Raw genomic sequence first — 26,660 nt, 5'->3', positions numbered from 1 at the left:
TTAGATGTTTCAGTAAGAACAGAGAAGATGGTAAAAGGGGGGGAGGTGTGGCATTGTGAGTCAAGGACAGTATTACAGTTGCAGAAAGGATGTTTGGGGACTCGTCAACTGAGGTAGTATGGGCTGAGGTTAGAAACAGGAAAGTAGAGGTCACCCTGTTGGGAGTTTTCTATAGGCCTCTGAATAGTTCCAGAGATGTAGAGGAAAGGATAGCAAAGATGATTCTCGATAGGAGTGAGAGAGACAAGGTAGTTGTCATGGGGGGCTTCAACTTTCCAAATATTGACTGGGAACACTACAGTTCAAGTACTATAGATGGGTCGGTTTTTGTCCAGTGTGTGCAGGAAGGCTTCCTGACACAGTATGTAGATAGGCCAACAAGGGGCAAAACCACATTAGATTTGGTACTGGGTAATAGAACATAGAACATTACAGCACAGACCAGGCCCCTTGGCCCTCGATGCTGTGCCGACCTGTCATACTGATCTCAAGCCCCTCGAACCTACACAATTCCATGTACGTCCATATGCTTGTCCAATGACTTAAATGTACCTAAAGTTGGCGAATCTACTACCGTTGCGGGCAAAGCATTCCATTCCCTTACTACTCTCTGAGTAAAGAAACCACCTCTGACATCTGTCCTATATCTTTCACCCCTCAATTTAAAGCTATGCCGCCCCCATGCTCGCCATCACCATCCTAGGAAAAAGGCTGTCCCTATCCACCCTATCTAACCCTCTGATTATTTTATATGTTTCAATTCAGTCACCTCTCAACCTTCTTCTCTCTAATGAAAACAGCCTCAAGTCCCTCAGCCTTTCCTCGTAAGACCTTCCCTCCATACCAGGCAACATCCTAGTAAATCTCCTCTGCACCCTTTCCAAAGCTTCCACATCCTTCTTATAATGCGATGACTAGAACTGTATGCAATACTCCAAGTGCGGCGGCACCAGAGTTTTGCACAGCTGCAGCATAACCTCTTGGTTCCGGAACTCGATCCCTCCATTAATAAAAGCTAAAACACTGTATGCCAGGGATGGGGTGGGTCAGGCAGCGATTTAAAACAAGGATTGAGCCACACCTGACATTGAGTGGGCATAGGATGACTCAAACACGACATGAATAAGGGCATGGCTAGCAGCACTGTGGATTGGTGGGGGTGTGGTTTTATGGTGAAACAGAGAGGGTGTGGGTTTGTTGTCAGGATGGGGTGTGGAAGATGGCAAATCAGTTCCATTCAGCCATTGAGCCATTCCCTGGGGAAAGAAAGTTGATGGAAGGGAACAAAGACCTGGGTCAGGATTTACAACCAGTGATGACAGATGTCATGCATCCGGCTGCTCGCAATGTTTTTGTGGGCTTTGACCAGCATTTTGTGGTTTACTAATGATTCTTGTTAGCACAGCTCCCTCTACATGAGGCTCTGTGACATGTGAGAAGATCAAGTCTCTTGGTGAAACAAATTCAAGGATCCTCACAGAAATACAGTCGAAAACAGATTATTTAAATTCATTCAGTAAAATGTCAACTCAGATTAATAGAGATAAAAGAATCCAAAGGTAATAATAAAATTGAGATATATTTTTTAAAAATCATCCCACAAATTCTGAAGGAATAAAAATGAATTTTTATAAAAAGGAAGTTTGAGGGCCAGTTTTTTTGCCATAATTAACATTTATCTCACTGTTCTGAATTAATTTACACCAATTGTATTTTTGGCCTGTTTACTGTTAAACACTGCAGGTGCAGGAGTCTAACTTCCGATGCCAGAAGTTACCATCTAATTAATACTTGCCTGCATTGAAAAAATAATGGGAAGGCTTAATTTTGAGGCCCGACAGGATAAATGTCTACGACTCAATGCTTAGTTGAAGAAATTTTCTGTTCCTCTATTATTGGATGCCAGGCAAAACACTTTAGGATTTAATTGGAATGGAATTGAAACAGTGTGGTTGAAATCTTTGGAAAAATACCAGTATGTTGTAATAGGAAGTGCTTTGACATCTCTGGAATACATGCATTTGAGGTGTCAAAGGTTCTGGAGACAGGTTTTTTTGGAACTTGGACCTTTTCAATATTAGTGGTTTAAATAATGTTGGGTATCAGGGATTGACATTCCTTTATGCAGATGTGGAGATTTCAGAGTTGACTGATAATGCATTTGAGGAGGTAGTTGTTTTCATTTGCTGGGAGTTTCAGCTGATAGCTGGATTTTTAAGATTCTAAATATTACTTTTTACTCTCTTTTGCATGCTTAAAATTAAAAACTGTGGGTAAGGAAAGTGATTTTATTCGAAAGAAAAGTTTTTAAAAAGTTTCTTGTTTTAGGCCTTTTAAAATAGGAATATAGTGATCCAGCACACATGTCAGCAATAATCAGTCTATAAAACATCAGTGAGCATAAGTGCTACTTGATAGCACTGTGGCTAAAGCTAATTATCACTTTGCTGGTGATTGAGACTATTCAATGGGCTAATTATGCATTGATTTGGATTTGCTTTGCCTTCTTGGAAGGGATCTTCCTGATGATGAACATCTTGCATTGATAGGTAGAAACTAGTACTGCAGTTTTTTTTTGGGGGGGGGGAGAAAGAGAGAGAGAAGAGGAGGAGAGAGACAAAGAGAAAACTTGGTTGGAGACACATCTAGTTCTAGATGCAGTTGTGATATTGTTAGGATCCAAAGTCTTCGATGCATCCAGTGCTTTCAGCCATTTCTTGATTTTATAAGGAGTGAATTAAGTTGGCTGAAGATTGACATAAGTGACGTGGGCACCTCAGCTGGCAACCACAATAGAACATTGGCTTTTCTAATTTTAAATCCAAATTCAGAAAAAAAAAGTACAAACATCTCCAAGTATTTGAACAAATATTATAATTTCAATAATGTTTAACCAAAGAGAAGATAATTACATGTTTTAAAGACACAGAACATGAGCACTGAAATACTCAATTTAACACAAAAACATTTTATTTCAACAGAAATTAAATCCAAGTCAACAGTTATTTAAATGCAGACTTTTGCTCCAATACTGGAGAACTTAAGTATATTGTTGTTCTGTAAATCCTATCAGTACAACTAAAACAACCATCCATAGGAAAACTGCCAACGTTCTTAAACAGTGCACTTGGCAGGAAATTCATTTAATTCAAAATGCCATCTGAATTAAACTATTACAAACATAAACATTAAATGAAATTAAAGATTGTCTGGCTTGCTAGCTCTCAATTTCTACCGTATAGCTCTGCCATTTAATTTTTTAAACCCAAAAATTCATATTTTAATCTTGGGAAGGGTGACGTGTTTGAAGAGATTACACACTGAAAAGTACGTAGATTAGAAGTGTAATGGAATGCATAATATGTACATTTTTAATCAAATTAGTTGAAAACCATTGAATGTACATAGGAACATAACTTTAAATATCAAATTTATGTTTAATTTTGAAAGCTTTCTTCCACAGGTTTGTGTGCGTTCAGTGAAAGATAAAGTACAGGGAACAAATGCTGTTTAATGTTTTCTGGGTAGGAAAAGATGTCTCGCGATCTCAGGTTCATCATCAACTAGAGTTATGAAACTACTACAGAGGTCAACAATATGTTAATTTTGTCACCACAGTAAATTTGCATCTCTACTTCTGATAAAGTGAAGCAATTGCCCTTATCTCAGTTATTACACTTTAGCAAAAATGTTCTGTGGTTGAGAATTTGCTTTTCTTCACTGTTTTTTAATATCTTAATAACCTGCAAGGCATGGAAAAATAATGTGCGCACATATTGGAACATGCTCATCAACATACATGCATGTCTTGTTGTGAACTTCAATAAAAGTTGATAACTTTCAAGAATTGTCTTGATGTGAACTTTTGGTCAATTTAGAGTAGTTGCATTTAATCAATTTTAGTATTTATTCTAGAATGACAACTGCTAGAACTAGTGCAACAATAATTGGAATTATGATTAGCCAATCATATTCAAAGATGCAAATTCAATGAGCAAATATTTTATACACAGACATTATAAATTCCCACCATAAATATCAGGTCACAACACTTCCCAGTTATAATACACCAGAAGGCTGGAGATATAGAAATACTAACAGCTTAAATCAATTTCATAACAAAGGCAAATTCTAGTTGACAGATCACTGCTGTGGGGGAAAAAAGAAATGTTTTATTCAAACATACGTGCCATAACTTTTCATACAGAATTATAAAGCACGCACTCTCTATTTATAGGTCTTCCAAGGTTATTGTTCACCACATTAATCAAAACAAAATGCAAAGAACACAATTTTGCTTTTATTCCTCAGGTGTTTCAACAAGAACCACAACAATGATTGACAAAAACTCACTGACAGTATTTGGAAGAAGAAGAGTCCTGTTTTCCTGAAGATGTTGAGATTTCTGGTCTTCATTCACAAATTCTTTCTGGTTTCCTCTCAATATGTCCTCATCAACTCCCAAGCTGGTTATTGCAAATATAATCATTAGCAACAGTCACAAAACAAACCATCTTAAAAATTGCTAGATCCGTGTATCATTGTCCCAAAATAAATTAGCATTAGAAGGATCAGCAAAGTCTATCAAATTCAATCATCTTGCTGCCACAAAATCTGACCTCATATGAAGTTTTTTGAAGTGTGAATTTTCACTATCACTCAATGAGTTCACTCCAAGGGCACTGTTTCTAAACTGGTGGACTTGAGTTTCTCAGAATCATTCTCAAAATGGTTTCCTTCCCATTGGGATCAATCTTGTTGCAATTTCCCTGGTGTATCAATGATTTTTTTACAGTATGTGACTACAGTTCACTTGGTATGATCTGGTTAGTACATTGTGAAAGTCTCAGTGTCCTGTTTTGAAAGATTAAGATCATATCCAATAGCAAGTACCATACTGCAGTTTAAAAAAACACTGCTGTCAAGCATAGCATTTGAAGGCTATTCCCAGAGACCTGTATCTGCTATTTCCCTCCCTGCCATTTTATTTTGAACTACAGCAGTGGCAGTTCAGTATGAGGTTTTAACTGCAATCAAATTGGTGCGATTGGTTTTGCTTTGTGCAGTTACCAGATATTTTACAAATGACATACAGCCTAATAGTTTATTTCCATTAAAAAATACACACATCATGATTCAGATATTGAGTTTGCCACCACCGTATGACCTTTACTAATCTTCTTGAAAGGTTGAATAAATTGAACTTATATTTATTGTACACATGTTGAAGCCAAGATGCGAAACTGCAAAATTGATGATGTGAAAAAAATAAGTTTCCATAATACAAATCTGAATGCCTCCATTAAAACTTTGAGGCATGTTTCTCTACTGCTCTTCTTTTAGTGCCAAAAGCCAAACCGAGTGATAAACTTAGTTAAAAAAATTAACAGAAGTATTTGAAATAGTAAGGACCTGAGCTCCAATCGATGCATCATTCAACTCTCCTTGACCACCTCGCATTGCCATAAGCCCAATCCACTATTCACAAATACTCAAGAACACGAGTTTCTTCTTTTTGGACTAAATATGCTGGACATCCATTAACATGTTGCCACTACCACTGAGAAAGTTTGCTGAACCACATGCCAATTTGCTGAAGAGATGACCAGTGCATTTCTTGGCTTTTCAGAGACCTCAACAGCAGTATCCACACACAGCAGAACCTGCCAGCCAGAGGCCAGGAACTTTCAGTTCCTGAAGCCTGCTTATGGCTTACTTTTCAAAGAATCCAACAAAAAGAAGGTATGTCTTTTTCTTCAGAGATAATGGGAACTGCAGATGCTGGAGAATCCAAGATAATAAAGTATGAAGCTGGATGAACACAGCAGGCCAAGCAGCATCTCAGGAGCACAAAAGCTGACGTTTCGGGCCTAGGCCCTTCATCAGAGACAGCTCTCTGATGAAGGGTCTAGGCCCGAAACGTCAGCTTTTGTGCTCCTGAGATGCTGCTTGGCCTGCTGTGTTCATCCAGCTTCACGCTTTGTTATCTATGTCTTTTTCTTTACTACTTGTGGCATGGCACAGCAGGGAGAGGGGATTCAGAGGGTACAGCTTTCAGAAGCCGCCCACCAGCACCTTATCCATACTTCGGAATACCTCCAGTTTGACAGCAACAGAGAAACCCCCTCCCACATCAGGAAACCAGCAGCATTTCTAGGGTAAACACTTGGATAAATTGAGATTTGAGGCCCTTAAGTGCCTGCTGATTAACCACTGAAGTGCCATCAAGAAAGTCCTAAAACTTCTAAGCCAATACCTCCCCAGTGCCAACTTGTTCAAATACTTTATATTCTCACCAACTCTCCCAACACTTGCAGGGAGGGAAACATTGCAACCACACATGGTGATGGCGAGCACGAGGGGGCATAGCTTTAAATTGAGGGGTGAAAGATATAGGACAGATGTCAGAGGTAGTTTCTTTATTCAGAGAGTAGTAAGGGAATGGAACGCTTTGGTAGTAGGTTTGCCAACTTTAGGTACATTTAAGTCGTCACTAGAATAGCATATGGACGTACATGGAATAGTGTAGGTTAGATGGGCTTCAGATCTGTATGACAGGTCGGCACAACATCGAGAGTTGAAGGGCCTGTACTGTGCTGTAATGTTCTATGTTCTATTAGATACCCTTCTTCCATTTAAGGGTGTGTAGCAGATCCAATTATTAACTGCAGGTCAGAACTATTTCTCAGAGATAAGCCATACATGCAGCTGGGCGAATTAATGTAAAGGCACCATGCACTGCAGTAAATGGCCACTAAAGGTAAGATTATTAAGAGGTAATATTGCAAGCTACATGGTAATTTGTATGATTCCATTGAGATCAAATGGCCTTTTCCTGTAAGTTGCCTTGAACGTATAGTTTTTTTTTCCTTTTCCATTCCTGCTATATATTTACATTCTGAGATAGTAACAAAGGCGAAGCAATGATTATGGGGCACTTTGGTCTTCATGTATGTTACCTTGGGGAATGGCTAAACCCCTCTGATAATTAAACTAAAGCTCAAACCCCAATCTGTTATGATGGGATTAGGAGTTCCCCTCCAATAATTACCCACGAAACACCCAGAGAAGCTCATCTTTCCCCTCAACCTATTAAAAGAGTAGTTAAGAGAAGAAAAAAATCCTTGATCTACACTTTACAAGTAACAAGAAACAATTTATTTAACCCAACAATGAACAAATTAACAAAATGTCAAACAAACCAACAATTCACCCTTAGACTAACAACTGCTCTCTAACTAGTCTAAATTCTACTGGAATGCTGTTAAAATAAGGACAAGTACGACTAATATAAACCCAACTAATAAGAAACAATAAATTATAACTTAATCTCTCCAAGATCACACAGACTGTCTTCTGGAATCTTCTGTCATCTCTAGTCTCTTCACAAACATCTTTCTTCTGCTAATTCTGTTGTCAGGGTTATTTTATTTCTATAATTTCTTTATTGAGAACTTGGAGAGAAAATACAGTGGTACCTTTAATTAATTAGATGATCTTTCTTGGAGAGCTGAATGGTGCTTACTCTGGCAGAGGTGGCAGCTAGCTCTCTCTTTCAGACGGCAGTTGGCTCTCCCCAACTTTCCAAATATCTTTGTCTTATGTACCCGTAATGACATAATCAAATTCTTATAATATGATTGGTTTCGGGTTGTTAACACTATCAGATTTAAATTCAATTAGCTTTTTCTATCTAGGTGCTTTGTTTAAATTAATTGGCCAAATTCAAACTTGTCGTCTTGGAAAAATGCCACTTGGCTGTTCTATAGAAAATGTTTCCATTCAGGCACACTCTGTGCACCTCCATTTGTAAACTTTCAAGCACAGACGAAGCACAAGCTCTTAAAGGGGCCACAGCACTTTCTCTCCCACCCCCAAAGTTTTTTAACCAACAAGTTCTAACTCCCCGAGTTCAATTCATGAATACGCTACCCAACTTGGTAACGTGTAGACTAGGATGATCAAATCGACAAGAGGAGTTTATTTGCCAAACTAGAGACAAATCTATTTGAAATCTTGTATTATACAACTAGACTAACAAACATGCAGTTCTGGCTTCAAGCTGTTGGATCTATCCCTGATAAGGATTTTTGGAAAATCCTAATAATACTACTGAATTTCATGTTGAGTTTGAAAGTGACATACCAAATTACAAACACAAATGCTAAACTTAAAGCCAACTGGATAGGAATGAGGAGAGAACTGATGGTGAAAATCCATTGACAATAATGACGAGTGAAAAACAGAAGCTCAGCAAGAAAGGTCCATCCATGGCTCAATCAGGAAGTTAAGGACAGAAAAGATGCCACTTTCTACTTAAAAATCCTACACAGTCTGAACAACCTCTAACAATTCTGGGGCTCCAGTAATTCTCATTCATCAAAATGGAGTCGTGATCAAAAACAGTTTGTGAAGTACTGGCTGACAACCTAGGTTCCTGAAAGAGAAAATTGCAGAGATTGTGGCCATTCTAGCCAAGATTTTCCGAAAATCCTTAATTGGGAATGGAGCCATCAACTTGAAAGTCGTACCTGTTAGACTAACATTAGTCACTGGGAATTGCTGGAATTAATTGTTAAGGATGTCTTAGTATTGCACTTAGAAAATTCCTCGTTAGCTAGTGTTTTCCATTCTCAAACTTTGGGGTTGGACAGGTTTTTGAAGTTGTGCCTCCCCTATGATCAAAAAGGATTGGCCACAATGGTTTGCACCATGACAAGCTGCAGAAGGCCAGATTTGATGTATCACATAGATGAAATGCAAGCTGATTTATACTTGGTCAAGGAAACATTCATTTACCTGATATTACTCTTAAAGTATGCATTTCAATGAATCAGAGAGATTTTCAACTGGGTTAGCACAAATAAGGTGCAAAGTAGTCAGCCAAACTATTTCCAATTAAAGGGTACAAACCAAATATTTTAGTATTGTTTGGGCTTCTCACATGTTTAATTGCCATAGAGCCATACAGCATGGAAACAGGGCCTTCAGTCAAACCAGTCCATGCTGACAATAATCCCAAACTAAACTAGTCCCTTCCACCTGGACATGATCCTGGTCCATATCCCTCCAAACCTTTCCTATTCATGTACTTATCCAAATGTCTTTTAAATGTTGTAATTGTACACATCCTCTGGAAGGTCATTCCACACATGAACCGTTCCGTGTAAAAAAAAAATATGCCCGTCATGTCCTTTTCAAAATTTCTCTCCTCTCACCTTAAAAATATGCCCTTGAGTCTTGAAATCCCCCATCGAGTGAAAAGATGACAACTATCATTAACTCTATCTATACACCTCATTATTTTACAAACTTCCATAAGGTCACTTCTCAACTTGCTACACTCCAGTGAAAGAAGTCCCAGCCTATTCAGCCTCTCTTTATAACTCAAACTCTCCAAAATCAGCAACACCCCAGTAAATCTCTTCTGAACCCTGTCCAGCTTAATAATATCCTTCATTTAACTGGGTGACCAGAACTTGACACAGTATCTCTGAAGAGGCCTTACAGATGTCCTGTACAACCTCACCATGACTTGCCAACTCCAATACTCAAAGGACTGAGTGAAGGCAAGTGTGCCCTTTTAACCACCCTGTCTATATGTGACACAAACTGCAAAGAAATGTGTACCTGAACCCTTGGGTCCCTCGGTTCTACAACACTACCCAAGATCCTACCACTAATTGTATAACCCCTACCCTCACTTGTTGTACCAAAACACAATGCCTTGCATTTATCCACGCTGAACGCCAACTGGCGTTTTTCAGCCCATTGACCCATTTCATCAAGATCCCTTCGTAATCTTAGAAAACCTTCTTCATTGTCTACAATGTCACTGATTTTGGTGTCGTCTGCAAACTTACTAACCATGCCTTCTGTATTCTCATGCAAATCATTTAAAAGATTGTCTGAAATAATACAAAAAGGAAAGATTCTCTCCAAAAAAGAAATCAACAACTTCCTCATTGTAGGCAGAACACAGGGCAACACTGGTATATTAGGAAGAGGAAACAATGTAATTATGTGAAGTGCACACTTCATTGTTAAATGGTAGTGGATAAGCACAGAACTGCTACACAGGTTAGCCTTGAAATATTTAACATGAACTCTTAACAAGCTGGCCATCTTAATGTCTCAGTCTTTTGTTAAAAAAAAATTCGCTCGTCTTTGTAACTGGTAGAATTATTGAACAAATCAGTGCAACTTACGGAGTGTCTTTGAACGTGACATTTCCATTCTGAGTGATTCAGGAACCTTCGACCACAAAATTCACAGGGAAATTGGGTTGCTTTAGATGAACAATTATGTCTTGTGCACCTTTGAATTCCTGGAGCAACAGAAAACAAAGGGAACTTAACATGCCATTTTGTTTTATACTCATTTAGGGAATGTTTATTGACCATCTATAATTGGCCTTGAGAGGTGGTGAGACCAATTCCTGAACAGAGTCTCATTGCAATACATTCCCTTATTTATAGTAGATAACGAAGTGTGAAGCTGGATGAACACAGCAGGCCAAGCAGTATCTTAGGAGCACAAAAGCTGATGTTTCGGGCCTACCTTATTTATAGTAACCATTTTTGGAACAAAATAATGACATGGCCTATTGTGGTACTTACCATGAAAGCACTTTGGCTTTTGACAGGATGGCATTTGTTAGGTGTGTCCAGGTGGATCTTTTGCAACAATATGCAAGTAGTCCAACTATGGAATGGGCCATACTAGGCCTGGTATTGGGGAATGAACCAGCTAGGCAATGGGAGTTTCAGTGGGAAAGCATTTTGGGGAATGGTAACTATAATTCTGTAAGTTTTAAGCTACTTATGGATAACAGTAGCCCCTAGCATCAAAGTACTGAAATAGGAGAAGGCTAACTACCACAATATTAGGCAGAAACTGCGGAATGTAGATTGGGAAAGTCTGTTTGAGGGTAAATCCACATGGGAATGTTTTAAAAAGGCTAGGTGACTACAGTTCAGGATCAGCATGTTCCTATGAAAATGACGGATAAGGATAGCAAAATTCGGGATCCTTGGATAACAAGAGAAATTGACAGCTTAGTCAAAAAAAGGAGGCACTTGTTGGGTTTAGGGAACTGAAGACAGTCAGGGCCCCCTAAGAACATAAAATAGCAGGAAAGAACCCACGGAATTAGGAGGGCTAAAACAGGCCGTGAAATGTCTGCCTTTGGCAAACAGGATTAAGGAAAATCCCAAAGCATATGTACGGAGCATGAGGATAGTGAAGAAAAGGGTAGGTCCACTCATGGACAAAGGAGGGAATTTGTGTGTGGAGCTAAAGGAAGTCGGTGAGGTCCTTAATGGGATATTGTAAAATTCAGAACTTTAATTGTTCATGGGTTGAAAGAATCAGCAATAACTATGCCTGGAATAAATTGTTAAGGGACGAGGACAAACTTGCAAAGGAACTGAAAGCAATTAGCTATGCCTGGGAAAAGGAGGAGTTGAAGGTACATAAGTAAAACTGTTTTAACAACTGCTTGATAACTGGCTGCTTTAAGCCACAAGATCAAATGGTTGCCCTGCAGAAGAATTATAAGGAGTTAACTTCAGGAAAGTTGAGTCTTTAAATAGACAGTCAATACCTAACATAACAAGGAACAGGGAAGCTACTTTCAATAAGAAAGGATGCTGCAGACTTGCAATGTTTTGGATGAAAGAACATAACAGGATCGTGAATAACATCACACCATAAATTTTGAAGGACAGGCAATTGTATATTAATTCAACTCCAAGACTCCGCTGCAGCAAAACTTCAAAGAACAACCCTTCACAAGGACTGAATGCTGGACATGAAGAGAAAGGCATCATTTGTTGGACTCGTAGGTAAATTCTATCATAAATCCAGTAATTGGGTTGTGAGGCTTGCTTACTTGAAGGGTCTTATTTTGGTTGCTACATGCAATAAAGTTTAAAGAATTCTTTCAGTGTTTGATTGTCTGTGAGATTTCATAAGGTAGTTTGTGATAACATAACACAGCATTTTAACAAATACTTCGCACTTATATTCTCAAAGGAGAACAACGTGGCGGGTGGCAAACTTCAGGGTGGTCTGTTGATACTTTAGGGCATGTCAGTATTAAAAAAAGGCTGTGTGGGTGTTTTGAAAAGCATTAGGGTAGACAAATATCCCAGAATGCTGAGGGAGGCAGGTGAGAAAATTGCTGGGGCTACGTGCAAAATCTGTATCCTCTTTGCTCACAGGAAAGGTCCCAGAGAACTGGAGAATAACCAATGTTGTTGCCTTCTTTGAGGAGGGCAAGGCAGATAATCTGGGAAGTTACAGGCTGATGAGCCTTATGCCAATCATAGGGAAATTACTGGAGAAGATTCTTAGGAATGGGATTTACTCTCACTTAGAAAAATATGGACTTATTGGCGATAGGCAGCATAGCTGTGTGGGTAAGGTCATATCTCACAAACTTGATTAAGTTTTGAGAAAGTGACAAGGATGATTGATGAGGAAAGGGTGATGGATATTGTCTACATGGACTTTGGCAAAATCTTTGACAAGGTCCATCAAGGCTGGCTGATATAAAAGATGAAGTTACTTGGGATCTGCAGTTCGTTGGTAAGATGGTTGCAGAGCTGGCTTAGTTATAGAAGCTAGAGTAGGGATGGAAGGGAGTTTTTCAGATTGGAGATCTGTGACTAGTGGTGTTCCACAGGGATTAGTGCTGTTATACAGTCAGAGCTGTACAGCATGGAAACAGAACCTCCTGTCTAACATGTCCATGCCAACCAGATATCCTCAATAAATCTAGTCCCATTTGCCAGCATTTGGCCCGTATCCCTCTAAACCCTTCCTATTCATATAAACATCCAGATGCCTTTTAAAGTGTTGTAATTGTACCAGCCTTCATCACCTCCTCTGGCAGGTCATTCCATACACACAGCATCCTCTGCATGAAAAAGTTGTCCCTTAGGTCCTTTCAAATCTTGGCTCTCTCACCTTTAACCTATTCCTGTCCAGTTTTTTTTTTTGACTTGCCCATCCTGGGGAAAAGACCTCATCTATTCATCCTATCCACGCCCTTTATGATTTTGTAAACCTCTATAAGGTCACCCCTCAGCCTCCAACACTGCAGGGAAAATAGTCCCAGTGTATTTAGTTTCTCTCTACTGCTCAAACCCTCCAGCCCTAGCAACATTCTTGTAAATCTTTTCTGAACCCTTTCAAGTTTCACAACAGCTTTCGTATAGCAGGGAGACTAGAATTGCATGCAGTACCTCAAAAGTGGCCAAACCAATGTCCTGTAGAGTCACAATATGACCTCCCAACTCCTATACACAATGCACTGACCAATAAAGGCAAACATACCAAATGCCTTCTTCACTATCCAGTCTACTTCGGATTCCATTTTCAAGAAACTATGAACTTGCACTTGAGGGTCTCTTCATTTAGCAACATGCCCCCAGACCTTACCGTTAAGTGTATACATCCTGTCCTGACTTGCCTTTCCAAAGCATAGCACTTCACATTGATATAAATTGAACTCCATCTGCCACTCCTCAGCCCATTAGCTCATCTGATCAAGATCCCAATGTACTCTGAGTTTTGTAATACTTATGTATAAATTATTTGGATAGGAATATAAGTGGTACAATTAGTATGCTTGAGGATAACACAAAGATTGAGGGAGTTGTGGATAATGAGGAGGATTACCAGAGAATACATCAAGATACAGACAGGCTGGAAACTTGGGTGGCGAATTAGCAGATGGAGTTTTAATCCAGACAAATGCAAGGTGATGTAGGAGGGACATATAGTATAAGTGGCAGAACCCTTCGTAGCATCAATACACAGAAGGATCTTGACAAACATGTCCACAGTTCCTGAAAACAGAAATATAAGTGGATAAAGGTAGTTGAGAAGACATATGTCATGCTTGCCTTCATCAGTCTGGGCACAGAACATAGAAACTGGCAAGTCATGTTGCAACTGTGTAGAACTACAGTTAGGCTGCATTTGGAACAGTGCACACAGTTCTGGTTGCCACACTACCAGAACAATGAGGTGGCTTTGGAAGGGGTGCAGGAAAGATTTACCAGGATGGTGCCTGGTTTGGAGGGTATTAGTTATGAAGAGAGATTGGACAAACTTAGTTTGTTCTCACTTCAGCATCAAAAGGATAAGGGGCAACCAAACAGCTGTTCACAAAAAGGTGGGAAGCATGAATAGAATTGACAGTCAGAGTCTTTTCCTGGGGTAGAAATGTCAATTACTAGGGTAAAAGGGAGTAAGTTTAAAGCAGATGGGAGAGGCAGGTTTTTTTTTGAAAAAAAAGAGGGTGCAACGTGTCTGAACTATGCACAAAGGAGATGGTAGAGGGAGACACAATAGCAATGATTAAGAGGCATCTTGACACTTGTATGAATAGGCAGGGAATAGAAAGATGCAGACAATGCGGAGGGAAACAATTTTTTATTTTAGTGAGGTATCTTGCATCACGGAAGCTCGGTGGGTGAAGGGCCCATTCCTATGCTATGCTGTACTGTACTGTTCTTTGTTCCTTGTTCCTTGTTGTCAATACAGCTTTGGGTAAAGAAGAGTAAGTATCCCGATCTTTTGTAATTCTTGCAACTGTGAAGTTGTGTACTGTTTCTATTGTTAAAAGATAGAATTTTCTGAAAACTATCTGGTATGACCTTCTTGCGTTCGTCACATAAAGAAATGGAAATGAGGTAATCCAGTTCCACAGAGATCTTGCAACTGTCCTTATTGTGCAAGCTTGGTTGAGAAACCAGACTCATTGAAGGATTTTTTTCTGAGGGGCATTATGTTTGTAGAATTGTTGGTATCTTTTGATAACAAGATGTAGAGCTGGATGAACACAGCAGGCCAAGCAGCAGCAGAGGCGCAGGTAAGGAGACGTTTCGGGCATAGACCCTTCTTTTAATTGGTTATGATAGGTTATTGTTTTTGTGAACTCAATGTTTAGTTGCTCAAAATGAAGAGATGCGAAGTGCTCAAAGGCTGTTGACGTTTTAAGGTCTGCCAAATTGACATTTGATGGGGTTTATGGGTAGGAATAGTAAGTTTTTTTTCCAAAGTAAGATTTGTGAATGGGTGTTTTGAGTATTTTGAGCAGTTTCACTATGGTTCACTGATTTTGTATGCAGAGTATATTCGGTGAATGGGAATGGCAGGAACATGAGCTGGTATGTGAGCCATTAGGGATCTTGGAAAAAGGGTGGGAGGCATGAGGTGACATGTGTTAGGATGGAGAGAGCATTTGGGAAAAAGAATGAATGTGGGTAAGATACTTGCAGAGCTTTCAAAATATTCCCAAATCCAGATTATAGTTCACAACTGCTTAAAAAGTGCAACAAACCATGAGACTTGGAGAACCTAGCTCAATTCCACAAAAATCGTGAATAACTGAGATGCATATCCCCGCAACGGAACTAGTCAGGTCAGGAGTGCAGAGTGCAAGCAGCAAAAATTAGAAGTGCCAGAGCTGACAGTGGGAATTCAGCCTGTACGAGAGACACAGGAATGGTGATGGAAGATTTGGTCAGGGACAATTCAGTATAATTGTATCATGCCATGCTGTTACTTGCCGAGTCTGTAGGTGAAATTTGCAAACTTTGGTAGGAGTCCTAATGTCAGTGAAGAGGACTTTCAGGGTTAAATGGGCAGGATGCATCTTTTTATGCTTCTAGGACCTAGGAAGTTGTGACCCATTCATTCAATTTTATAATCATTTGAATTTTCTGCAGCATTTTGATAACCCGAGTGGCTTGCTAGGCCATTTCAGAGAGTGGTTAAGAGTCAATCACATTGTTACAAGTATGGATTCTCACGTAAATCAGACTGGGTGAAGACAGCAGATTTTCTCATTAGTAGTTGCAAAATGTTCTGAAAATCTGGTATGCTTGTGATTATCAGAATTTTATTCCATATTTACTAATTTAATTTAAACACCCCAACTATATGGTGGGATTTGAACGCACGTCTCCAAGCAGATTAGTCTACTGCTCGAGATTACTACTCAAGGATGATTACTGCTAGATTACCAACCCCTGTACTTGCTGCTCATGCTATCATAGATTCCCAGTCTCCTGTGCTTGCTACAGTGCCAATCACAACTTCACTTTCTCTTCTCCCTTTCCAGCTGTTGTTTATTTTGGAGGATGTGATGCTTACAGCTCACTGGTAGTACATTCCACATTGCTGCCCACCAGCATGTGTGTGGATTTTACAGGAAACATTGCTCACAAGTGTCTCAAAATATTGACCTTACTTATTGAGAAACCACAAAGAAAATTAAGTTGCTCTTCTTGATTAAGTCAGTTGTTTCAGCAAGAGGGGTGTTCTGCAAAAAATTCCAAGGTACAAAGCTGCATGAGAAAAAACTCCCAATTCAGCTCACTAAGCCAATGTGAAGCACGAAAGCATCAAGCTCAGGTTCAACATCCAATCCCGCCACTGACAACAGGCAAATGGTTGCAATGTATTATGTATTGAAGCTCTGCAGTGCTTCATCTAGGTTTCTTCAAGCAGCATAAATACAAATTCTTATAAACACTCCCCTACCTCCAAACTAGGGAACAGTATGATCTCAAAATTCCCCTTTCATTTCACAAACCATTCTAGCCTCAAAAAAAATACTCATTATTCCTTCATTGCTCCCTGTCCAATAACATTACAGAAATATCTTCAACTCATGGACTGCTGCAACTCAAAGAGAAGTCTAAATTGCCATCACAGAGTGATCAGAAAGCGTATTATATATTGGCTTTAAAATTCCATCTTCATGGAATGAAGAAAGAAGTAATGCTTTCTTCCACAAGTCCTGAATATGACGGATGCTTAGATAAGATCATTTTCCTGTTAAAAAGGTTTTGTTTTCCCTCTACAAATATGACCGTATTATATGAAAATAGTGGAATATTGAAGATGTGAAGAGCATTTTAAGGATTTGTATTTCTGTATTCATCACTGTAATGATGAATATGCAAAGATGCATATGAGGGGCACTTCAGAACTTTGTTTCACAACTCAGCCTTCTTAGTGGCCAAGCCCTACAACATTGTTACAGACCGGAGATGCATAATTTTATTTTAAGGGGGGATAAGGGAAGAAACTCTTCCTCTTGGTGGACGGATCAACAACCGGGGGCCACAAATGGAAGGAAAGAAGAGGAGGTTCAGAGGAGGTGTGCAGAAACATTTTTCAGCCAGAAGGTGGTGAGAATCTGAAACTCACTGCCTGTAAGTCTGGTAGAGGCAGAAACCCTCACAATATTTAAGAGGTATTTAGATGGGTACTTGTGATGCCAAGGCATACAAGGCTACAGGCCAATTCTGGAAAATGGGATGAGAATAATTAGGTGGTTGTTTTTGACCAGCACAAACTCAATGGGCCAAAAGAGCCTTTTCCTGTGCTGTAGACGTCTAAGACTTTAATGACAGCTCTTATTCTAAGTACTTACGGAGAATTGCGGCAAATGCATGAGTACAAATGTGAGAACACAAATGTACACATACACTAGCTTTTAGTAATGATTCATTTATCACTATCATTTGCATAAAAGGCCTGAATGTCAAGATTGCTATTCAAATGCAATGGTAATTGAGAGCGGAAGCCCACTGTACGCAGTAGTGTTATATGAATATAATTTAGTTCTTATTTTTAAGGCAAACAACATTTCCCTATTTTACATAAAACTTTTACAACAAAAAGTAAACAAAGTCATTTATGACAATTTGGTAAATAGTAAATAGTTGGTTACACTCCAGTGTAAAAAGCTACAAACTGCAAAACAGAAGCATCAACACCACCATTTTAGGAGAGAATAATTACAGTGCAACAGGCATACATGTTTTGATTATAAATATGGACATTGGAATTTATAATTGTAAAATGATCAGTACAAAGAAAAAAAAGAATACAGGTATGGACTATTTTCTAAACGGTGAGAAAATTCGCAAATCAGGAGTGCAAAGGGATCTGGGAGTGTTGGTCCAGGATTCTCTAAAGGTTAACTTGCAGGTAGAGTCCGTAATTAAGAAAGCGAATGTAATGGTGTCACTTATCTCAAGAGGGTTGGAATATAAAAGCAATGATGTCCTTCTGAGACTTTATAAAGCTCTAGTTAGGCCCCATTTAGAATACTGTCCAATTTTGGGCCCTTCACCTCAGGAAGGACATACTAGCCCTGGAGCGTGTCCAGCGGAGATTCACACGAATGATCCCTGGAATGGTAGGTTTAACATATGATGAATGGCTAAGGATCCTGGGATTGTACTCATTAGAGTTTAGAAGGTTGAGGGGAAATCTAACAGAAACTTACAAGATAATGTATGGTTTAGAAGGGGTGGATGCTAGGAAGTTGTTTCCATTAGGCAGGGAGACTAGGACCCGTGAGCACAGCCTTAAAATTAGAGGGGGTAAATTTAAAAGTGAAATGAGACGACATTTCTTCAGCCAGAGAGTGGTGGGCTTGTGGAATTCATTGCTGCAGAGTGCAGTGGAGGCCGGGACGTTGGATGCCTTCAAGGCAGAGATCGACAAATTCTTGATCTTACAAGGAATCAAGGGCTATGGGGAGAGTGCAGGGAAGTGGAGTTGAAATGCCCATCAGCCATGATTTAAATGGCGGAGTGGGCTTGATGGGCCGAATGGCCTTACTTCCACTCCTGTGTCTTATGGTCTAAAGGTCTAACTAAAATAAATGATTCTGAGGGCAGAAATGTGTGTGAATGAAAATTTTATCTGCCAGTTGGGCTGAGTATTGCATATAAATGTGTACATACATGATGCCACCATGTTTTACTTTGGACCAGGCTCAAGCTACCTAATCTCCCATGCGAAAAAGTCAACTTCATTCCTGCAAAAAAAAATTCAGTAAGTGATAAATTCTCACTTTGTTCACGCTGGATTTTCTTGAGTCTCTTCCTTTGAAACTCTTCAATTTCAAAAACTAGGTCTGCTTCATTTAGGTTCACCGCACCCACCAGATCAAAGTTGCATTTCACCTATTTAACAAACACAAATGTATTAATGGTTTTATGACAAAAAGTAGATGATTAAATGGATTCGTCATATGTCAGATGCATGCACAGTTAAAAATATTAAAATCAAGCATATATTATAAATATGTTATATTTAACTTGTTCATCATCAGTTTCAGTGGCATTTTAAACAGGAATCGAGTTATAAGAATGAAATTCTGCAATAGCCTTAGAATGTATTATTTTATCTACATGAAAAGAAACAAAGTATTCAGATTATTTCCAATGAAATAGAAAAAGAGCAGTTGCTTTTGAAAATTAAATGCATTTCATGTGGAAATGCTTGAAATTACATTTACTAACGATGAATTTTAGCCTTGATTTTGGGAATTAATGAATCAAACAGCTTTTTATAAATCAGATTTTAACCGAAACTTGAGACTCTTGACATACGATGATGACACTTTGTTAAAATGTATCTCAAACATGTTAAAATATTCATTGTCCACGTTTCTTGTTCATGAGATCATGCTCATTAGCTCTTAAATTCATGACAATTCTTGGAGAAATGCTAAAGGAAATGAATATATTAGTAATGCAAGTGTTCCACAAACTTTACTTTTGATCTGGAGATTTACTTTTCCATTATTTATGTTAGGCTTTTAATGCTTTTTTAAAAATATTAAACTTACATATTTGTCTGTGTCTTCATGTCCTACCATCCACTTGAGTGATGAGCTATTTAAGTAAAATGATGGCTCCAATTTATAACAATCAATTCCAAAACACTTCTTTTAAACTCAATTGTACAATAGAGTTTGACTCCATTGAATCACTAGGAGGCCACAGCACATATGGTACTTTTGTTCCAAACTGTAATTCCAAGTAGCCATGAAAATCTAGCAGCCCAGAGATGAAAGACAGCAGATTCTGCATTTCATCATGCGTAAGTCAAATGATAATGTAGGAATCAGATGTCCAAATGTAAAGCTCCAAGTCAATTTTGCTCTGAAAGCAAAATTTTTTTGTTTGCATTCCTCAAATCAAGTTCAAACTATATTGAAATATTTAAGAAAGCAAAATCAAAATCTTTCAATAAAAGTTGCATTGTAGGCAGTGTTGATGGTGGCATAAAATTGCCATAAGATTAAATGGGTAAAACAAACTATCACAATAGATTTCAATGTATGCAAGTGTGAGGCCATCCATTTTGGACCTAAAAGAAAATAGAACAAAGGTACTTCACAATGGTGAAAAGCTGGAACCAGTGATGGTCCAGGTACACGGAATATAAAATATCACAAGCAGATACACAGTAAAATTAAGAAAGCTAATGTCATGTTGACCATATTTCTTGAGAATTAGAATCAGGGGATAGAAATTATTCTTTAATTATTCCAGTTGTGGTTTGGCCACACATGGAGTACAGGGTAATTCTGGGAATCTTAACATCTTCAGAATGTAATTCCTCCAAAAGAAATATAGTGAAGATTTTCTAGAATGAAACCCAGGTTAACTTATGAGGAGATTAAACAAACTCAGTAAAATTGGAAAATGCTGTAAGGTAGTGGTCACATCTGTGAGGAACAGTTAGCATTTCAGATCAAGGATCTTTTGTAAGATCCTGCAAATATAAATGTTGTCTCTCTGTCCACAGATGCTGCCAGACCTGAAAAGTAGTTTCAGCACTTTCCTGTTTTTATTTCAGATTTCCAGTAACTCCAATACTTTGTTTTACTAGAATAAACAAAAACCCTATTGCAGGATTATATTCTCTGGAATCTGAATGTTAAGGGACTATTTGGTTGAAGTTTTTAATGATACTAAGGGGAACTAAGATACGGTAAAGAGAGAGAAACCATGTTTGGCAAGTCTAGGACTAGTCTAAAAATTAGACTCAGGCCTTTCAGAAATGATTTTAGGAAACATTTCAACATGTGAAAGGGTGGCAGAAGTTTGGAACACTCTTTTTGCAAGCAAACAACTGGTAATTTTGTTTATGATTGATAGATTTTGCTAACTAAAGGTTTGAAGGCATGAGGGGCAAAGTCAGGTGAAGTTGGGTCACTGCTCAATCTTTAAATTAGATAAATCTCCAGGGCCAGACAAAATGTATCCTAAGCTGTTGAGTGAAGTAAGGGAGGAAACAGCAAGGGCATTGACAATAATTTTCAATTACTCCCTGGATACAGAACAGGTGCCAGAGGGGAGCAGCCAATGTGACAAAGTTAGTCAGGGTGGAAGCAAAAGATAAAACGAGGAAAATATAGGTCAACTAGTCTAATCTCCATGTTGGGGAAATGACTGAAAACTATTCTGAGGGGCAGAATTAAACTGGCAGTTGGAGGGACAAGGATTAATCAAGAGCAGTCAGCATGGCTTTGTTAAGGAGAGGTCACGTTTGACCAACATGATTGAAGTTTTTGAAGAGATGACTAGGTGTGTAGATGAGGGCAATGAATTTGATATAGTTTAATTGGACTTCAGAAAAGCTTCTGATAAGGTCTTGTATGAGCAACTGATAAAGTCATCGAACCATATAGCACAGAACCAGACCCTTCAGCCCAACTCATCCATGCTGACCAGGTTTCCTAAACTAAACTAGTCCCATTTGTCTGCATTTAGTACATTTAAGGTAAGAGATATGTGAGGAAAAACATTTTCCACCAGAGGGTGATGGGAATTTGGAACTCATTGCATGTAAGGGTGGTAGAGGCAGAAACCTTCAAATGCATTGAAGTAGTGCTTAGATGTACACTTGCGGTGCCAAGGCATTCAAGGCTATACGCCAAGTGCTGGAAAACCAACTGCAAGGTGATTCGTGGCTGATTTTGACACAGAGTCTCCATCGGCTGAAGGGCTTTATTCTATGCTATAGATCTCTATGACTTTCCAAAAGTCATTGAATGGGAAAGCAGGCTCAAGAGGCTAAGTGATCTCCTCCTATTTCTATATCTTGAGAGATTATTTTATGTTTTTATAAACTTCACATGTAACATGATATCACTTAGTAGTACTATGATTAAAATGAAAATGATTAGGTTTCTTTCCTCATAATTGCATTTTTAGATCATAACTCAATTTCTACATTCAATGGGGTAGAGTGCTTCAAATTAAGCAAAATTCCAGGGAAGATGCTATTCCTTTAAGACTGAATTGACCATATACTTTGCCTCAGTGTATACCACAGCTTTGTAACAGTATTACACTCTAGTTTTCTGAAGTGGACAGTGACTATAGCATTTCTACAAATAAACGGTTAAAATAGAATCTAACATTTATTCCTCTCAACAACATTTTGAAATTAGAAGCTTAACACTTGAGAAATTATGACACAGTGAGTGTAGGGAATGTTAAAATACATTCTTCTTAAAATGGCATTAAAAATGTTCTCACACAAATATATTATCTATTGCTATTTTCATTTATTATGTAAATTCACACAGGAATAAACTCTACAAGTACCTTGTGCTGCTCCTGCAGGTGAGTCTCCAGTTCTGTCTGCAGTCTAGCTTCAAAGAAACAGAGGCGACATTTATATGGTTTCACTGGGCTATGGGTGTCCATGTGATGTGTTAGGGTGTCCTGACTAAGTGTAACAAATGTACACCAATCACAACAGTATACCTTCCCAGGTAAAAAATGCATCAGTTCAAGTTGACATTCTTCCACATAAGGCAGCTGCCCATCTGAAGACCAAAAACAGGCAAATGTCAGGAGGTTATATTTTTAACAAATGGAAGGAACGATAGCGATCAAACATATTGAGGCCTCTTCATCATTCTATTTCATGTTGGCACACCAACATTCAACAGGGCGAACTGTGACTGTCAAACCAATTCTACTGAAAATGCATAATTTTATCATAGAACCACTATCTAATTGCAAAAGCACTGAAAGGCAATATGATGTGCTACATCCTTCTCTCTTTCACAATCCTAGGAAGTCAGGAGCACTGCAAGAACAGGTCTCTTCATTGTAGAGTTCCTTTTATGAAGTCCAGCAAAATAGTAATAAAAATGTTATCAATCTACCACATGTATAACTTACTCACATTGTCTGGAAAAGACAATCTTGTCATTGACTCAAAGCTGCCTTTGCCTTTCAGCTTAATGGAAGAGACAGTCATTTATTTAAAGTCAACTCCCATTAAACAATGAATCAAATAAATTGTTTTTAAATGTTGTAAGAGGGGAGTTATCCAACAATGCAAATTATTTTTGCACTTTTGCTTCAAGGTTCATGATTTTAAATTCGTGTGCAAATAAAGCAAGCGTGATGTGAGGAAAAACTCATTAAATCAGGGTTTAGGGGATCGATTAGCTTAGCTGGCTGGACTGCTTGTTTGTGATGCAGACTGATAACAGTGTAGGTTCATTCCTACACTGGCTGAGGTTACATTGAAGGACTCTCCGTCTCAACCTCTTCCTTCACCAGAGACATGGAGACTCTTTAGGTTGATGGCAGCCATTTCTCTCAAACTAGTGGGTAGCTCTATGTTCAGTAGGACTATGGTGACGTTACCTTACCTTTTAGTTAGAATACAAAAGGCACTGCCTGGAAATGTGATGGATGTAGGTTCAATTGAGGAAAACATTTGATGATTATTTGAACAGATATGGCGTGCAAGTATATGGGGCAAAGGCATGAGATTGGCATTAAAAGGCAACAGACCTTATGCAAGCACAATGGGCCAAATGGTCTCCTACTGTTTCGTAACAGCTCTGTGATTCTGAGAGACATTTACATTGTGATTGGGATACTAGTAAAGAGGCATCTTTTGCTGCAAACGTAATATTTATGAAAATGAGGAGCAGATGGTTTTAGCAACATGTCTGAAACATCAAAGAGGACTGTCCTAAACTTTGACAGTTAGTCTTATTCCAGAGAATGTGAAAAAAAGCTGCCAAAGAGAATCAGAACTATAGAAGAAGTGGAACAGCACAAATGCAATGATTTCATTCTACTGGAAACTTGTGAGCATTTGAATTCCACGTAACAAAATATCATGTATTTGTGCAGATACATGACAGATGCAGAGTAAAAAAATGTTATTAAGACTCACTAGATACATTAAATTTTGAGCATATTCAACAAATCCATGAACACTAGTTATATCCTACAGACCTGATGGCAAGTCAAACAAAGTTATTTTTTTTAAAAGAAAATATTACACCGTGTAATACACACCATTATTCTGAGGTATAACCATGTTCCTCGAACACTGAAAATTCTAATTGGTGCAAAATTGTACTGTAGTTGGGGAAATTTTGCACATTGGAAAGTACTCTTCAGTTATGATTTGGCATCCTGTATTCTAAGATCAGTACAGATGTAATAATGTCCTTAATGTCAAATTTATTACTTTATCTAATTGGAAAGACACTTAATTATGCACTCTTCAACAATATTTATGTTCAATTTCAATGTAATATTGCACTTAATACAAGATAAAAGAAGATGCAAACAAATTATCTGGTTAAACACATCTGCTATCCACAAAATTTAAATTTCCAGTGCAGCATAGTGCTCTACAATGATTAGTCAAATGTGGCTATAAATATAGATATCTAAATTGAAAACCATACGTTTGTGCTCCAGAACATGATTGACCATTCTGCTTTTGTGCTTGGTGTAGTAGAGGCACAGAGGACAATGCAATACTCCAGACTGAACCTCAGCTGAAGTCAGATCAAAGTCTTCTTTTAAGTGAACTGCAATCGTACTTCCACTTCCAACCATATGACTTTCTACAAAGGTGTTTTTATCCATTTTCTTTGCAGAACAATTCTTCTCACCTACTGTGAGTTCACATACTTCTGCATGCTGAGAAAGGGCATTCCTGAAAATAATTTAAAGGAGAAAGGATGAAGACAGGTGTTGTATTACCTTTCTTCCACCACAGACACCAACACAGTCACTATATACTTTCTAACTTTTTTGTTATGTTTTGTCAGATAGATGCTTACTAAATTTTAAAAGACGGGCCAAGTGGAAGTATATTACAATACACAAAATACCTTTGAAAGCAAAAAAAACAAAATGCAGCAGTCTGACAAGAGCTACTGGAGTCAAAATAAATATTAAACTGAACCAGACTCTCTACAACCCACAGATTGTAAACGGGTTCCGTTCTTCAGTTTGTTTGCAAGTCGATTTGTACACAAGTTGGAACCATTGCCATTCATGAGCACAGGAAATATTCATATGTCAGATTTGTTAAATTACAACACCCCTCCCCGCAACAATCTGTATCAGGGATCGTTAATCAGACATTCACAAATTGGGGACCTCATGTGCTGTCAGAAAGTTCCCTGATACACACAGTCAACATGACAAAACCACAAACAGCATCACTAGAAGGCCAGAAAAATACAACCTTATAAACCAGGTAACCTCCCACCCAGAGCCTCTAAACTCAACATTCTCCAACCCTGCACGGCCCGTTTCTATCTCCTTCCCAAAGTCCACAAGCCTGACTGCCCTAGTTGACCCATTGTCTCTGCCTGCTCCTGCCTCACCGAACTCATTTCCATTTATCTCAACTCCATTTTCTCCCCCTTGGTCCAGGAACTCCCCACTTATGTCTGCGATACTAGCCATGCTGTCCACCTCCTCCAATTCCCTGGTCCCCAACACTTTATCTTTACCATGGACATCTACTCCCTATACACTTGCATTCCCCTTGCAGATGGTCTAAAGGCCCTCCGCTTCTTCCTGTCCCGCAGGCCCAACCAGTCCCCCTCCACTGACACCCTCATTTGCTCAGCTGAACTCGTCCTCAACTTCAACAACTTCTCCTTCAATTCCTCCCACTTCCTACAGACAAAGGGGGTGGCCATGGGTACCCGCATGGGCCCAAGCTATGCCTGCCTCTTTGTAGGGTACGTGGAACAATCCCACTTCCAAAGCTACACTGGCCCTATCCCCCACCTCTTCCTCTGTTACATCGATGACTGTATCGGTGCCACCTCATGCTCCCACGAGGAGCTCGAACAGATCATCCACTACACCAACACCTTTCACCCCAACTTCAAGTTCACCTGGGCCATCTCTGATACCTCTCTCCTTCTGGATCTCTATCTCTATCTCTGGAAACCAATAAGCATTCCAAGCCTACCAACTCCCACAACTACCTAGAATACACCTCCTCTCACCTCATCTTTCTACAAAAAGGCCATCCTCTATTCCCAATTCCTTTGTCTCTGCTCCTGAGATGAGGCATTCCACTCCAGTACATATCAGATGTCCTCGTTTTTCAAGGACCGCAACTTCCCCTCCACAGTGGTCGAAAACGCCCTTGACCGGGTCTCTCACATTTCCCACAACTCATCCCTCACACCCTCTACCCGCAATAACAACCAAAACAGAATCCCCCTTGTCCTCACGTACCACCCGGCCAACCTCCAAATCCAATGCATCTTGACACTTCCTCCATCTACAATCTGACCCCACCAAAGACATTTTTCCCTCTTCACCCTTATCTGCTTTCCAGAGGGACTACTCTCTGTGACTCCAGTGTCCTCTCCATACTCCCCACCGCCCTCAGCACTTTTCCCTGCAATGGCAGGAAGTGCTATGCCTGCCCCCACACCAGGTCCTAAGATCTTCCACATCAAACTTATGTTCACCTGCACATCTGCTAATGTGGTATACTGTATCCACTGTTCCTGTTGTGGA

At 39.1% G+C, this 26,660-nt stretch overlaps 1 protein-coding gene across 1 annotated transcript in view; it reads right to left on the bottom strand.

The window, feature by feature from the left end:
- Positions 1–3,095: 3,095 nt before the first annotated feature.
- The window catches only part of LOC125465955 (zinc finger protein 462-like), a 63,274-nt gene continuing 39,709 nt past the window's right edge, over positions 3,096–26,660 (bottom strand). Inside the window, exons 6-10 of the mRNA XM_048559989.2 lie at positions 24,569–24,822; positions 22,446–22,669; positions 18,893–19,004; positions 10,209–10,327; positions 3,096–4,466 (exon numbers count right to left, since the gene is read on the bottom strand). Of these exons, the coding sequence (XP_048415946.2) occupies positions 4,455–4,466; positions 10,209–10,327; positions 18,893–19,004; positions 22,446–22,669; positions 24,569–24,822 (721 nt within the window). The 3' untranslated portion in view covers positions 3,096–4,454. The remainder of the gene's footprint in view (positions 4,467–10,208; positions 10,328–18,892; positions 19,005–22,445; positions 22,670–24,568; positions 24,823–26,660) is intronic.

Source organism: Stegostoma tigrinum, chromosome 30 (assembly GCF_030684315.1).
Source record: "Stegostoma tigrinum isolate sSteTig4 chromosome 30, sSteTig4.hap1, whole genome shotgun sequence".
In the NCBI taxonomy this organism is placed as follows: Eukaryota; Metazoa; Chordata; class Chondrichthyes; order Orectolobiformes; family Stegostomatidae; genus Stegostoma; species Stegostoma tigrinum.
The sequence above is the reverse complement of the archived record's forward strand: the minus strand, read 5'-3'. Positions and strand labels throughout refer to the sequence as shown.